The 17,077-nt window shown below is 35.5% G+C and overlaps 1 protein-coding gene across 1 annotated transcript in view; it reads left to right on the top strand.

Moving 5' to 3' along the window:
• EMB1473 (Ribosomal protein L13 family protein) overlaps positions 1-14,767 on the top strand; it is a 79,253-nt gene extending 64,486 nt beyond the window's left edge. Inside the window, exons 2-4 of the mRNA XM_089415298.1 lie at positions 3,363-3,548; positions 6,044-6,214; positions 14,270-14,767. Of these exons, the coding sequence (XP_089271424.1) occupies positions 3,363-3,548; positions 6,044-6,214; positions 14,270-14,386 (474 nt within the window). The 3' untranslated portion in view covers positions 14,387-14,767. The remainder of the gene's footprint in view (positions 1-3,362; positions 3,549-6,043; positions 6,215-14,269) is intronic.
• Positions 14,768-17,077: the final 2,310 nt, after the last annotated feature.

The raw sequence follows: 17,077 nt of genomic DNA, 5'->3' as shown, positions 1-17,077 counted from the left end.
CATTGGCTACTAGCTTTAGGGATGAAACTACATGGGAAACCTTGATTTTGGTTGCGTGGTCTCGCCTCCTGATACCATATATATTACTCCACTCTGCTCATTACAACCCCATCCATCATTTTTCCCATTTGGGTCCACATTTGTCCACTAGGTCCACAAGGAGTTAGCCTCCCCCTCTCCTTGTCCACACCTTGGGTCGGGCCTAGAATGATGCCCCAGAGGTTGATGCAGCTAAAAGAAAAGGAAAAAGCATAATTTGGCCACTCTCAATAGGAAATGTACCATAAAATGCAAAAGATGGCCGGGACATACATATTTATCACGTGGGCAAAAGCCAAACATGAGCCATACCCCTATCTATGGCTATCACCCTAGTTCCTATGGGCCCTATATGAACCCCCTCTATCATTAAGGAACCCATGATTGTCCCAACCCCTGGTGGGGATGAATTGCCCCACCTTAAGGGGTTATCCACTGCGATACCTTACACATCATGCTCTCATCTCCTGGAGCCTCGAGCAGTGATGAAGAAAAATCAATTAAAGGCAAAAGGCATATGAAGAAGGGTGTAAAAACAAAGGTCGGGGTAACTCATGTACCACGATTGCTCCCTCCTACATTCATGTACCCAAGTGTGGGCTTCCCTTATAATAGCTACCCTTGTACCATGGCATGTGGCTTGGAGCTTTCCCCTTGGTCCCCCACTCCGCTCCATCATTATATCACATGCCACCTACCACTTGATGGATGTACCATGGCCATATCACCCCCTTTGAAGGCTGAAACCACCTAATAGAATCCTTGGTTAATCTTTTTTTGAGCTTGGAGACACTACATGCCAAAGCCCACTATTGAAGGCATGCCATTATGAAGTGTCCACTTGTTTTCCATGATTTGTAAGCTCTTTTACTCAATTACTCTAATGATTTGTTACACTGGAAGGTGAGGAGACGCATTGGATCTTATGCAGGATTGTGGGCGGGTCTTCGTTTGGGGTTGGTCTCCCTATACGAGGTCCAAGCCCTCCAAACGGTCACATTGGTACTTGTAGGGTGAGCGTTGAGAGCTATGGGTCTCCACCACAATAGGGAGAAGTATTCCACTTCATGGATTCCTCAGCACCACTCGTTGATTGCTTGTGTTCCACCTTTTGGATGAGGATGATGCACTTGGACCACCTTGCCCAACTGGCTTCACACTTGCACCATACACTTGGCAGATGTTCCAGGGTCCAGATGAGGATGTGTCTCCCCACAGGAGACAATGGGAGGGCTTATGTCATCATTCCAACCCTTGCAGATGGTATACATGCATTATCGATCCACTTGGAGACCCATGAGGCTATTGTTGTGCCCCCACACCCATTTGGGGCTTAGATATCAAGGGGCCATCCCCTTGATCATTATGTTTGGAGCCTTTTCTCTCACATTGGCACACTTTGGACTCCACTAGGCCTTCTCAATGGCCCTATGACTCATTATGATTACTATTTTTCCCTCTTGAGAGGCTTTATCATTGTATTATTGAGCTATCTTGGTGGGCTTGTCAACAAGTCATATCATTATTATATTATTTGGGGCATTATTAGGCTAATTAGTCTATTCGAACCCCCTTATGGATTGTATAAATAAATGAGAGGCTCATTCATTCCTCTCATCATCACTTGGATTTGATTAGTATCTCTTGAGAGATTTTCACACTTGCTTTCTTGGATGAAATTTTGGAGTTTCTTGATGCACTATGATGTTTGGATTTTCGCTATTGTCTTTGGAGCTTCTTTTCTAATGCGAAGTTGATGAATGGATATACTCTCTCTCTCATGTAAGTGAAATTTAATGCTATTCTTGTTATCTTACTTGTCTAATGCATGGTATTGTTATCATTATTCTTGTATGGGCTAAATAATGCGAAATTATTCTTTGAAACCTTGAATAATTGATTTAATGCATGTGTTGCTCTTTGAGGGAGTGGGTGAATGTTCCTAGAGGCACCTATTAGGTTAAAAAACCTTGAAACTTCATCTCCTTTGCAAATTTGAAGTATAAATCCCTAATAACCTAGTTGTTGCACTTGAGAAGGCTAGCGAAGGTCAATTAGGGCTCCTTAGCATGAGAAAATCTTCAATCTAGGTGTATCTTGACTCCATTAAGCCCAAGAAGCAAGGCACTGATCCTCGCATCCCTTTGGTGGTCAAAATAACCTTTCTTTTCTTCACTTCTCCCAATTCTAGGCCTAACCCTAGAAGGTCTCCTAGGGCATCAAGCGAAATATTTTGTAGCCATCCAAAACCCTTGAAAATTGGTCCACAACTGCGCTGGGGTCTTCTCAAGGGGTCCTCCAATTTTGAGCTCAATCCGATGGTGGAATCCCGAGATATTGCAAGCCCTATCCCAAGGATCATTCCTCTCCCTAGGTTGATTTGGGTTAGTGTCCTCACTTGGATCATTGCATTTGAAATTCAAAAGAAAATTAGTCCTTTGATCCCATTCTCCTCCCTAGCTAGGTCAAGCCCCTCTATTGTTGATCAACTCCATACCCTTGACCTAGTTTGTGGGTTCTTTGTGGTCCCATAGCTTTGTAACTCAAATTCTACAAGGATTGCATAGAAGCCATTTTTTCTTAGGGATCCTTAAGTCTGGAATACCTCTTGTCAAGGGAAATTCTCCAAACCTAGGCTTAAGTATCCCCTTAGCCCTTCCTAGAGAGCCTACCACCTTGTTTCTAAAGCAAGTCATTTGATTAAGTCTCTCTTGTGAATAGGCTTTAGGAATCACCCTTTATCCCATCATTGATCTATTCATCCTTGTGATTCCTTTTATACCGGGTCTCCTCCCATTGGTGAATGTCCGTAAAGAGCAGGGAGCATTAGCTGAGGTGACAGTGGGCTATTGCTCCATTGTTGCCACTTGACCTAATAGTGGCTCTATAGGATTCCCCCTTAGGACCCTTGCTAGTTTGAGTGGTAACACATACCATGTCCACAAATTAGTCATTCTTTGACTCCTTCACATGAAAAGACAAAAGGATCCGGGCATTCTTAGCTTTTCCAGTTGATCAAAATAAGTCAAATATCTCCACTATTTAGTGGAATATCTCTTTTGGGCGACTTCATTATTTAATGAAGTAAAATATTTATTTCTTCACTTTATCCCAATTCAGAAGCAATTTCCCTTGACAGCCATTTCCTATTTAGAATATTGTATCAAATGCCTTCAATTACCCATTTACAGCATTTCAAGTTGTGAGAGGCTTCAAAGTAGTAATTTCAATAGTCATTTAATGGTGAATTTTGGATGCTGTCATGGCATTCTTTTGCTACTGTGGGATTATCATTTAATGCTCATACATTGTTTTACATGCAGATTATCTCACAGAAAACTTGGTATCCAAAGGCAGCAGATCATGAAAATGCCAAGAAAAAGTGGTATATTGTTGATGCTACAGACAAAATTCTTGGAAGGCTGGCATCAACCATAGCTATACACATTCGTGGAAAGAATCTAGCAACCTTTACTCCGAGTGTAGACATGGGAGCATATGTTATTGTGGTATGCTTTACTGAAGCCTTTTTGTAAGTGTTGCTTTGCATGTCTTTTGCTGGTATCCATTTCTACATGTCCAATTTTTTATCTATTAGAAATAAATTTGATAGAAATATAAGACAGGATTGAGGCATAAATGTTGCAGGGCTCTTTCCTACCATGAAATTTCATTGCTTGTTGTTCTTTCTAAAATATTATTTTTTACAAGGCAGCCATTGTTTGCAATTTGTTTGACTAAGTTCCCACAGGCAATGCAATATGCTTTGTCTTCTTTTATAGGAATGGCCCTTGCGCTCCCAGAATGTATTGATACTATTGTACTTAGCAGTCCCATTGACCTATTTGTGGTCACTTTGTTGGACACCGATATATTATCTATTCTTATCTATCTAATCTTGAGAGAAGAAAGGCCACCTCTCTGATTATAGTTGGCAACGCAGTGGAGAGAAAGTGGTTATTGGTGAAAATTCAGCCCTACAAGTTATGCTGTGGTGATGTCATCATAGATACAACTAAGATTGGAGATGTTCTTCATGTTTCAGGTGTTAGAACAAACCTCTTTTTATTTACTGCCATTACAAACACCAATAAAAAAAATGAATTTTGGCCGGTTTGGTTTGTTGTAAAGGAGATTAATTATGGTTTCAAGGTGGTTGCCATCTGATATTGTGATGAATCTGGTCATATGTACAAGCTGGGCAAGACTCCTTCCTTGAAATGCAAGGAAATGCAGAAACCCCTGCCAAATATCTTGGAAACGTGATGAAACATTTCCCTTCACATTTCACATTTCGGAAACACAATGTGGCATTTTAAGAGTTTGCTAGCTAGTGAAATGAACATTTGGACCCTCCCAAACAACTAAACTTGCTATTAACATTTAATGATGATGCTTAAATAAATTTTTGATTTTAATGACAATAGAAAAGAGAAGGAAACTTCTAGAATTTTTTTTCTTTCTTTCAAGATAATGTCCTATTTATAAAGTGTATCAAAATTTTGAAATATTTAATCTGTTGTTTTTAATACCATGTTTCTCTGTTTCCAAATTTTGGGGGGTCACATTTCCAGCATGTACTTGTTTTGATAACTCAAACCCATCTCCTTGTATTGTGCAACTTATCATTAATTTTTTTCTACTGAAACGGTATAACAAGAGGCTTTTCATAATTCTTGAAAGCATTTCAGTTTGAAGCCTATAGACTTCTTTATACTAATATGAAAAGTTGAGTGCATTGATTAAGCATTGACTGAGCCAATGTCTTCATGTTCTTAAAGGCTTAAACCATTGACTATCCAAGATTGTCTAGATATTATCTACAACTTTAATTTTTAACAAACGCTATTAAGAATTTTTACTACCTTTTGGAAATTTAGCATGTTTTCTCCAAGTTGTATTTTACAAGTTGGCATGCTCTTTAGTTTTAGGGTCAGCAGACAACATTTTGTCTCTTTAAATTTTCCAAAGTTGTTCAATAAGATAAGATAATTTTATTAATTTATTAGATGTATGACAAATAGATATGTATTCAGTTTATACCTGAGCTGTATACTATATGGATATATATCTGCACTGTATATGGGCCATGCCCAAGCCATATCCTTGATATCCATACTGGAGACATCTGTAAGATTTAGGTGTGGAGGGGGACCCAGTGGCATAAGGTAAAACAATGAAAACTGGGAAATCTTTGTAGTTAGAAAATGCTGCAACATAATATTGCACTATAATGCTCTCTATCTATTATTTAATGATGAAAATTGCCCAGTTAAAGAGATATAGATGTAGCTCCGAAAGAAAGAATAATTAGGCAAATAATGCTTTGTAGTGTTTTAATGCCCGTAGTTTTTGTAGATGTTTTATGCTTAGGAGCCATGCTCATTCCTTATATGGTCTATAGGTGTAGTTCTTTCATCTCTTCAAGAGATGCATAATTTCTCACCTTTTAGAAAGATGCCACCAGACAAGCACGTAGAACTTTGCAGAGTAGAGTATTACTGTGGATCCTTGATCATATAACATCCTTTGGAATGTTCTGGCGACTTTTATAGCAGTCGATAGTGGACAGATTTCTTGATCAAGTGCAACGTATTGTTTCATTTCTATCAATCATATTGCATGCCTTCTTAATGCTGTAAATTATATTCGAGATGCTTGAATGACCCCCTTAAATTTTTATGCTTCGTGTACTTCACCAACCCATTGATTGCTTTTATCATCTGTTAATTTCTCCATATATTGCTAGTTCATAGAGTTCCATTATTGTGAAATTGATAGTTTGGATAACGGAAGCTATTTATCTGGCATTTCTTAACGTAACATGGTCTCCTGAAATACTGGTTCTGAATTCCTAGATTTGTTATTTGGTTTTCTGTGTTGACGGAGTAATACTTTCTTTTGCCTGACTTGTTACAAAATATTCATGTATTGATCATCATTTACATGCTATATTTCTTGTATGTTTGCACACTTATTTTTTATTATAATGCCATGCTAACAGGTTAATGCAGAAAAAATAGCTGTTTCAGGAAATAAGAGGACACAGAAGCTGTATAGGAGGCACTCGGGCAGACCTGGTGGGTTAAAGGTGGAAACCTTTGATCATCTCCAGAAGAGAATTCCAGAGCGTATTGTTGAGCATGCAGTCAGGGGCATGCTTCCTAAAGGACGTGTATGTCTTCTTTCTCTTTGATTATGTTTAATATTTTTAAACATTTTATTTTCAAGGCAAAACCTATCAAGTTGATTAACAGGTAAAGTTTAGGGGCATAACTTACAATGAGGTCTGTTTTCACAATATTTGATCTTCAATACATCTCCAGAATATTGGTAGAGACGAAATACCAAGATATTCTTGAGACAATCACTATTTATAATTGTAATCTATACCATGAAGTTATCATGTGCCTCTGCTTGAGAGAAGTTTTCATGTCAACACTTAACAGCTTCTTCCTAATATCAAATACAAAAACCAGATGATAACAAGCTGGTGAAGCTAATGATCCTAAATTCTAATAGGGCTGTGTTTTTCAAGTGACTTTTGGGTGGTCATTTGTTAGCTTCCACTGATATAGAAAGCAACTCATACAATGAATTTATATGAATCACTATAAATAGCAGTTGTTTCTATATGATCAAATTGATATTTTGTTAAATGCTTCCTTTTAAGCTCAATGGGAAGCATCACAACTGGCCCAAAGAGGTCACACACCATGATCTGCTTGCTTGTGCTGGTGAAACATGATTGAAATTTTTAGAATGGTGTTCTCGTATTTATTTTAATCACGGTGAATTTTACCATGATCAAATTCTGGGAAAGATGTTTTTTCAGGATGAGTGCCAGTTCTGCATATATTCTGGGGTTCCATAATTCATGTAGAGTCTACCGATTGATTGTACAGACTATAATCTTTAATGATTCCATTGATAAAATTTTTCACTGAGTGCAGATCTACACTCAAAGAATTACAACCTACAGCTACAAACTGAAAGTCTAGGAACCACATTACAAATTTCAGATCTGCATTGACTAAAACAATATTTGTTAAATCAGGGGTACAAACACTGCATTCTATGAGCTAAATAAAAACAACAGATAACTAGGAACTATTCTGCATAAATTTGCAGTCTAGAAATTCAGGACAGCAAGCGGAGTCTCCAACAGAATATCACATTACTCTATTACTGAAGGAACTTACCACGGCAGCTAACAAACTGGCTACAAATACTTTGCTCTCACAGCAACAAACTGATAAACACACTAACTCTTTACCTTGTGTAGATTACTAATCTAAAGCACCATCCTCTCCTTTTATAGACCATGTCAACCTTAGTAAGTGTGCCCCATTATGAGAGACTCGATAGTAGTCCCTTTCGTAAATGTGCCACACCTGTTAATTTTCAGTGCATGATAAACAAATCTAAAAAATGGAAATCCTAGAGAGCTGGAAAACTAATAAACTCTCAAAACTGATTGTTTTACTAGATCTGACAGAAATTTGCAGCACAAAAGTCACATATGTTTTCTTTATTCACTGTAAAAGAAAATATACATGTACTTGCTTTCTTTATATAGGAGGCTAGGGTTGTATATTGAAAACACCTCTAAGTTCCTAGCCTGCATGCAAACATCCATGCACTGGCGCCTCCTAGAGAACTGTGCCTAGGCTGGACTAGGCTACACATGCATATTACCTTCACCCTCTCCTTGGGGTCAACACCCTGTCTCTTTCAAACTGGAAGTCCACCTTTGTGTTGCAAACATCGGCATCGGAATAAAATTGGTGATGTCTAGAACATGAAAAAAATCGGTAAAAATTGGCAATCATAGGCAAAATTTAAAAAATGCAAAAAGATTCATTTTTTTTTCAAATTTTTATCATCTAAAGCATCAACAACATAAAATAAATGCATTGGCACATAAATATGAAAAAAAAACTAATCTATAAGATGTATAAGATGTCTAGTGCTACATCACACATAACAGTGAATCATGTCTTGAATCCTGAGTCCTGACTCTGTAACGAATAAAATATATAAATAATATAAATATAATGTAAAAGACAATAATCATAAATAATAGTTAATTAAGCTAGTAATTAGGTTGAAGAGGCATGTCTAATAGGACATGACTCTTCATGAAGAGACACTTGCTTGGTATATAAGCAAGCCTCTCGTTCTCATTGTAGTTCATCATCATTCTTATTTTTATTCACATATTTAATATAATATTTATATCCTTAATGGATAATTTGATATTCCAAGTCTTTTGGAGTAATTAATCTTATGAAGGAACTTTGTTCGCTTCATGTGGTATCAGAGCCACATTGGCTGATCACCAGGCCTTTGGCTATCAACCTATCATCAACTTCGTTGCTGTCATAATTGAAGCGTTTCGCTACATATTGGGAGATTCTCCATTTTTTTAGGTCTTTGGCCATTATTTAAAAAAAATAATAAAGAATAAATAAGAAGGGTATATAAAAAGAAAAGAGGAAAGGAAATAATATATTCTGAACAAACAAACAAAAAAATTGAAAAAAAAAATACACATATATATATAAAGGGTTTTACATTATTGATAAAAGTGCATAATAAAGATAAGCGAGAATCTTTTCAAGTATATTTAAAAAAAAATTACGTGGAGAAGCCCGTGGTTTTAGAAACCAATGGTAATTTCCTGTGGTTTTAGAAACCAATGGTAAGTTTTACATTTTACGTGGAGAACATTAACCGAGGTTTTAAAAACAATTGCCCATGGTATTTTAGAAACCAATGGTAATTGCCCGTGGTTTTAGAAACCAGTAGTAAGTTTTACATTTTACATTTTACGTGGAGAACATTAACCGAGGTTTTAGAAAACAACCCATGGTAATTGCCCATGGTATTTTAAAAGTGAAAGATATTTTGATAAGCATTGGAGAAAAAAGGTGTGATCTAAATAATTTTAATCGTTCAAATCTAAAGATTGTGACCGTACTAAAAGTCACGTCTCATCCAAATTAGTCACGACTCATCCAAATTTTCGAAAAAAAAAATATTATTATAATTATAAAAAAAATACTATATAAGCCTTATATAGTTACATATAAAAGGAAAAGTGGGTCTCAAAAAAGTATATATAGTTTTATATAATTATAATTTTATAATATATATAAATTAAAATTATATAATATATATAATTTATAATTATATATATGAAAAAACAAATTATTGTTATATAAAATTTTATTAATAGAGTGAACAAAAAAGAAGAAGAAGAAGAGAATATTTGAAATATATATATATATATATATAAAGGGAGATAAATAAGTTATTAAAAAAATAAAAATAAAAAAATTTCCATACAAAGTTAAAATGATGAAGGAAGAAAGGTTTTCCTATAATGGTCTTTCAGTTACAGATCATAGAGTAATTACATTAAAAGGAAATATCCAAGGAAGAGAAGTTAATGTCGCCATCAACCCAAGCAATGATAAAAATTATATCAACATCAACTTGGCAAATCAACTATTAATTCCAGAGCTAAGCATTAGTGTAAAGAAAAATATTTTTGACCAAAACAAGTATAAAATTAGTGATCTACAAGTGACAATAGGTCATTATGACTACATATCTCAATTTCATGTTGTAAGGATGGATAGAAACACTGACATCATACTTAGTCAACCCTGGTTTAAGGATTTGGGTACATTCATGTTAAACATAAAGAAACAAGTTTTGACGTTTCCTTATAAAGGGAAGATGGTCATGTTTCGAGACATAACAAGTAAATCAAAATCAGTAAAATCTTCATTAGAAGACTTTAAGGATATCTCAGATTTGATATTTCAAGATAACGAAAAAACTATATCAAAGAAGCAAAAAGAGCTTGAAGAAGTCATTTGCAGCAGAGACAAAGAAATTTCGCGCCTAAGAGATCACCAAGAAAAGCTACTCGAACAAGTCAAGAAAGCTAAAGCATCAAAGAAGGAACTCAAGGAGCACTTATCAGAACAAGAAGAGGAAACTTTGCGTTTAAAGAACCTCAATAAAAATTTATTAGAACAAATCAGAGATCTAAAAGATAAAAATTTTAAAATTCAAAACACTGAAAATAAGGTTGATGAATCAAAAACCAAAGAACTTTTACGTCTGAGAAACCATAATCAAAGTCTGCTCAATCAAATTAAGAAACTTAAGGAGGATAAGAAAGCATTAAAAGATAAGTTGGAACAAGTCACTCAAGAAGAGGTATCAAAATCTCCAGTTGCAACAGATCCAGTGAATATGACAACTCAAGAAGACAAATCAGTTGAAGAAACGACACGCTTAGATGTTGCAGTTCAGACAATGGACATCCCAAGTGAATGTTCCATAACCAATTCAACAACATCTTCACCAAAAGAAAATCTAAAAACTTTATATCGGCATCCGAATCACGAGAGTAGACAAATCAACCAAGCTACGTATCAGGACCATTCAAACCAAAGACAACAAATTAATGTTTCAGAGAATAATTACGTAACATCCATCCAGTCTTACACTAACAAGTCGTTACAAAATTCCAGTGATCAGAATACTATACAGAAGATTAATCTGGGATGGGCTGATCCCTTCTCAGTGCGACAATTTTGTTTGTCACTAAGAAGATCATATCAGCTTGTATCGATGAAGTTGACTGTTCCAAGACAGAAAGACTTTCAAAGCCGAAAAAGAGATCAAGCTTTTTTTCATCGAGAAGCTTTGAGGAAGCTTTTTGAGGAAGGAGGCAATGTAACGAATAAAATATATAAATAATATAAATATAATGTAAAAGACAATAATCATAAATAATAGTTAATTAAGCTAGTAATTAGGTTGAAGAGGCATGTCTAATAGGACATGACTCTTCATGAAGAGACACTTGCTTGGTATATAAGCAAGCCTCTCGTTCTCATTGTAGTTCATCATCATTCTTATTTTTATTCACATATTTAATATAATATTTATATTCTTAATGGATAATTTGATATTCCAAGTCTTTTGGAGTAATTAATCTTATGAAGGAACTTTGTTCGCTTCAGACTCGCCCTCAAAATATCAACAAAAAATATAACAAATGTATCTCATATCATGAGTCATAGACAATGAAATTAGATATGTAGATCACTAAGTTCTAATGATTTCCTCTGCCCCTTTTGTGAGAAAAAGTAATGGTTTTTCCTCTATAGATGAAGACGGCCCTTGGGTTGGCATTGGACTCTGATGTTGTCTAGAAGTAGGAGGAGGTACACTACATCCTCGATTGGTGACCATGGTAGGTGGTGTCACCTCCTCTACCTCTCTCTCCCTTGCAGTTGCTACCTCCTGCAGTGCCTCCTCTAACCAATCAAGGGTCCGATTCTATGACAGGCCTCTTGCCTCAACCGTCCATGTAGCAGTGGTGTCAATCCCATCCAATGAGATGGCCTCCACGTCAGGTGTCTTATGAAGTTGCCTTACCCACAATTGGAGATTGTAGTAGACATAGACCATGTTGTTAAGGCACTGGGACTCCAATTTGTATGAGGGTCATAAATTATAAACTAATAATAATAAGAATAATAAATTATAATTTTTAATGAATTCAAAAAATTAATCTGAAATTTTTTAACCTGTTGCACTTCTTAGTGTATATTTTTTCAAATACACTCCAGTTGTGCTCGCATCCGAAGGAGCTACATGTTTGGCCGAGCACTTGAATGACAAACTTTTGGAGATTGGGTACTCTACTACCGTAGCTTGTCCACCACACATCTACAACAAATAAGAGAAACATAAGAAAAAATTGAAATTTGAAAGTTGAAGCAAAGTATGAAGGGACAATGAAATTTGAAACAAATTAAAGCTTACCTGGCATTTTGGTCTTCCTATTGTGAATAACCTTGTCAAAGCTAAATGTGCCACTTGCAACCCTGTCTATCTCTATTTCTTTTAGAAATTTCTTCACGTTCTTTCGGAGATGGCACCATCTTATGAACACAAGTAAATAATCCATCCATCACCTCAACATCAAATCTGAAAATAGAGTAGTAAGAAAATGTGGGGTTGAGTTAGATCCCTGCAACATGAATGGGATGATGGAGTGTATTGTTTCATCGCTTATCCACTCGGCCCCCGTATTCACCCTCAATCCACTCACACTTCTCCTTCTCTGCACTTCAGTCCACTAAGCCACTCGCACTAGAGAAAATCACTTTCTCCGTGATGACTTGCTCACTTGATTTCTGTGTCTTCACCTCTTTGCTAGGCTTCCTTTATAATCTTCATTAAGCCCAAACCCATAAATCCTAATCTCCCTTCTAAAATCATCTTGGAGATCAATGGTTTAGATTATTTCTAAGTCATTTAAATAATTAAATTATTTATCTTTAGAAAATGACTTAATAGTCCACAATAATTAATTTACTTTAATTATTGTACTTTTCCTAAGTTAGACTACTGAAAGAAGACATAAATCACTTTCTCCAAATCTCCACCAAGCAAGCCCCTAAAGAGGCAATAAATCATCTTCCGAATCCTATGCCAAAGACCTTCCGAAGCTACCACTAGCTTCAACATTCTTCAACTATCTCAGGTTGAGTTCAGTCATGACAATGATATTCATATATTGAAACTACAAAATTTGGCCAAATGAGGCCCTTTAAACAGTTGTAGTGTCTATAACCTGTGAAATTTTATAGCCTGTCGGCATGGCTTGGTTGCATGCTCTGCTTTTCAAAAGAGTAATGCTGCTATTCTGTGTACATGCACCTTTTAGTTTGACGTGGGCCTGAATTCTTTGCATGTTTATCAGGGAGTGACATTATTCACATTTATACAAATTACTTCCCAAGAAATACTGGCTCATGTATTTCTTCCCGTTTATTGTGGTAAATCTATGCGAAGAACTGAATAGTAAAAAATTATGTGGAGCAGCACATCCATGAAAACTGATTTGGTGGTTACAATCATTGAAACACTCTTTTTCTTATTTGCAGGATAGTCTTATGTGTTATGCATATTTCCACGTGGTATTCATTCAAGCTATGGGATAATCACATGCACTTGTCTTTATGATTGTTGGCTATCATCTCTTTTCATTTGCGTTTTACCATTCTTAATAAATAGACAAATCTAGTGTTCTTCAACCATTTCAGATTGAGTTTAGACATGATAGTAATATTCATATTTTGCAGCTGCAAAGAATGGAAAATTGAGGACCTGTAAATAGGTTAACTATCTCTAATGCAGGAATTTTCAGAGGTTGCTAGCATCACTTGGTTGTATGCCTTGATTTTCAATGAAGAATGCTGCTGTTTTCACTGTTCATTACCAAGCTTCACTCTCCTGTTGTTCCTGAATGTGGAGATTATAGAGAAAATTTTGAAATCTAAGGAATGTCTCAATGTGATATCTAATTTTTTATTTCTGCATTGTCAGATCTGTCATAACATTTAAGCATGCCCTGAGATTCCCATGGACCTTTTTACCATTCATGTTGCTGTTCGGTAAAGTGTTACTATTGCTAATATATGATGATTGTCTGTGCATCACTGGAAATATAAGCTGAGGATATGTAGATATAATTCAGCTAACACAATCTAGCAGTGTAATACCAGTGAATGGCATCATTGATCAAGGCGCCATTGAAATTGCACGTTTTCAACACTGCTATTATCAGCTTCGATTGTTTGCAAATCTAAATTCTGTTATGTCTCTCATCTCTATCTTTGCTTCTCTCATTGTGGGATATAGTTTTCCTGGATACAGTCTCATAACTGGTTTTTGTTGCATTGTTACCCAAATTAGTGGTAGTCGTAACATTATGGATATTGGAAGTGCGTAGTTTGACATTACATCAGAGTTGGTGAAAGGCTTCTCGTCCTTCATGCAAGTGAAGTCAAGATGTTTTTTTTGTTTTATTGGCACAAGTTAAGTCTAAACAAGCTGTTAGATTCCATTTTGTCCTATCTGTATAATTCTAAATAATATTCATCTACGACACTCAATCATATACAAATTATCCTTGTCATGAAAATGAGTGGGCTGCACAATAAGAGTTTAATTATACACCTTATTTGTTATTTTGTTTGTGCAATAAGCAACACTTCTGCTTATGGCATCTGTTATATTTATTTAAGAAATTTTTCTCTAGATGATTCCAATCGTGAAAGCTCTATCTTATATGCCCGCCGTATAATGTAATTGATGTCTAGATTGCTTATAAATGCTGTCTTATTTGCAGCTTGGCAGAAGGCTTTTCACACATTTAAAGGTTTTCAAAGGGCCAGATCACCCACATGAGGCTCAAAAACCTGAGTCACTGCCGATTGCGGACAAGAGAATAATGATAAAGAAGTAAGCGGTTGAGTTTTACGATTTCATCCTCTACAGGTATAGGCTTGTTGCACCTTAAGCCACTGTGAACATTTTTTAAAAGCTGATTTTCCAGGTCTCAAACTCCGCAACATGTCCTGATCAGAAGACTTTATGTTCATTTATTCGTTTCTTTTTCCCCTTGATGTTGCTAACATAGAGATGATGTGTCTCTTTAGCTCTACGGTATTGTAACATCAATTGTTTTGATAGTTGAAAACAACTGTACATGTGTTTTGGAAGTGCTGAATGTTCACTCTGTCCAAATTATCATGAGTGGTAGTGCATACTGTCGACATATCCACTAATGTGATCTGCAATCTAAATCAAAAGAGTCTAAAACACTACGCAAGATTTAGGCCCACAATTGAACTTTGAAGGACTAATATGCATTCTTCTTTAAGTATTGAACAATAAATTTATTGTTTCTAAATTGGTCACTCAAGATAAATTAGATCTTCAGCGTTTTCAAAGTGACTATCCAATCTTTTAATAGATTTCATAGGGTTTTAGCTTTTTGTCACCCGGATAGCTTTTAGCCTTCCACTGCATTTCTGTTTTTAAAACACTTCTAGAAAAGTGTATATTAACATTCTAATACCCTCACGGTAATGAGTAATTTGTTTTTCTTAGATTAAGCATATCTGTAAACTTTTCAGACACAGGTCCTTGCTTAATGCCTGGGTAAATATATCTGCTAGTTGATCTTCAGACCTGTGATATGCCACACATCGATTACCTTGGTCTGTACTTGCCCTGTGATGTGGTTGTGATGAATCTCAATGTGCTTGGTTCCAGCATGAAACAATGGAATTTTTGTGATTTGAATAACACTCGATTATCAGAAAATAGAGTCATGTCTTGAGTTTCTTGAAGCTTAAAACTTCGAATTATCAAGACCCTGTTGGGCCAAGCTTTACAGGTTTCAGGGGCTGTTGCTTTTTACTTTGCATTTGCGGAGGACAATGCAATGGTTAGTTGCTTCTTTCTACCCCATGAAAATATCCCTAATCTCATGCCGAATGAGTAATTTGTAGTAGCTTGAATTTCATGTTGAATGAGTACTTTGTTGTAGATTTCCATGCATTAATGCAGCAGGGCTAGTTTGAAACTGTTAGAAACTTAGATGTGGGTCACAAGGCCTCTAATACCATGTTAAGAAATTTAAATAATGGTAGTAATAGCTCTAATACCATGTTTATCTTCATGCTCTGATACTATATTATAATCCAAACACAAAGGATAGAACAGTTTTGATACTAAACACAAAATACACTGTAAACAATGAGAGAGAAAGCAACCAAAGAATTTTTATGCATTGTGGAAATTTGAGAATAACCAATAGAAAACAACAGACACATACCACTCATGTCCCCAATGTTTACAGTTCACAAGCTCCTCAATGCCTTTGTTGGGATACACTGTAATATACCAATCCAGTAAATAAATTTTCCCTAGATTATGAATAGAATAATATAAAGTTGAGTTATTGGTTCAGTTAGAGGATTTCCTTTATGATTCAAATGTTTTAAAGCTTTATTGAGAGTGTTTACTCTTTTACAGTTCAGTAGTTTTAAAGTTTTATCTGGAGCGTTTACATTCTGTAATAAGTTTTTCCCTATTCCCTCCATTGTAGGTAGGTAATTTGTTTGCAACAAAAGCTACAGATTTCATTCTAACTCTGTCAATGGAATGAATAGTGGGAGTAATTGATCTTTCGCTTTGAAATTATTGACGAAGCAAATTGTTTATGATGAATTTAAAGGCTACTTGGTGATAAATTACTCATTTATTCCTTGTTAGAAATTGATAATTGAGATTATAAATGGGTATTTTACGTTTTGTTGGTCACCTTCTAGTTTATAGTGTTATTATATTTACCGGTTTGCAAGTTTAGAACTGTAACACCGTAGAGGCAAAATATTTGAGTCTTACATAAAGATTTGTTTATTCTCATTAACTTGTGTTTGCATGAGACTGGGTTGTCTTTACACTTTTTGGAGTGAAATATCTCAGCAACATATTCAAAGATATTGAATTGATTTACATGGTCGTTAACAAACAGACATAAAGGTGCTTTGAATGACATTTCAATGGCATCATTAACAAGAAAAAATCTAAATAGCATTGCTGACAACGTAATTAAAATAGAGATATGACACAATATATGGGATATCTAAAGAGTGTATATATAGTTTGTCTTCCAACCACACCTACTTACAATATTCCTCTTATTCGCAGCCCCTGCAGTCACATATACTTGAAATTTATTAGGAGTTATGTCCCCCCTTGAATCAAGGTCCTCAAGAACAGCTATGGCCTCTCTCCCACTTTTTTTTTCCATCAAATAAAATAAACACTCCATTTATTCAAAATCACTAGAGTGGACAGCTAAGATTGACAAGAATATCCTACATCTTCAAAAGATACATGATTTTATTGATATAAAATCTTTTATTTTGTTTTATGAAAAAATACAGCCATGTAAATATTATGAGCATTTGGATTACAAGTGAAATTTATATTCAGTTGAAGCAAACCCTGCCAATCTTCAATGACCAGAATGGCAACCTTCTTTGTATATTTTGCAATGTGCTGAGCATCAAGGGAAAGAGATACATAGTGGTGCTGTTTCATTGTAACATTAAGCTTCAATCTTTAAGCATATTTTAGGCCA

This window comes from Pinus tabuliformis, chromosome 6 (assembly GCF_031772625.1).
Source record: "Pinus tabuliformis cultivar Carrire ecotype Pingquan chromosome 6, CPIR1, whole genome shotgun sequence".
NCBI lineage: Eukaryota > Viridiplantae > Streptophyta > Pinopsida > Pinales > Pinaceae > Pinus > Pinus tabuliformis.
This window is presented reverse-complemented; position numbering and strand designations above follow the sequence as displayed.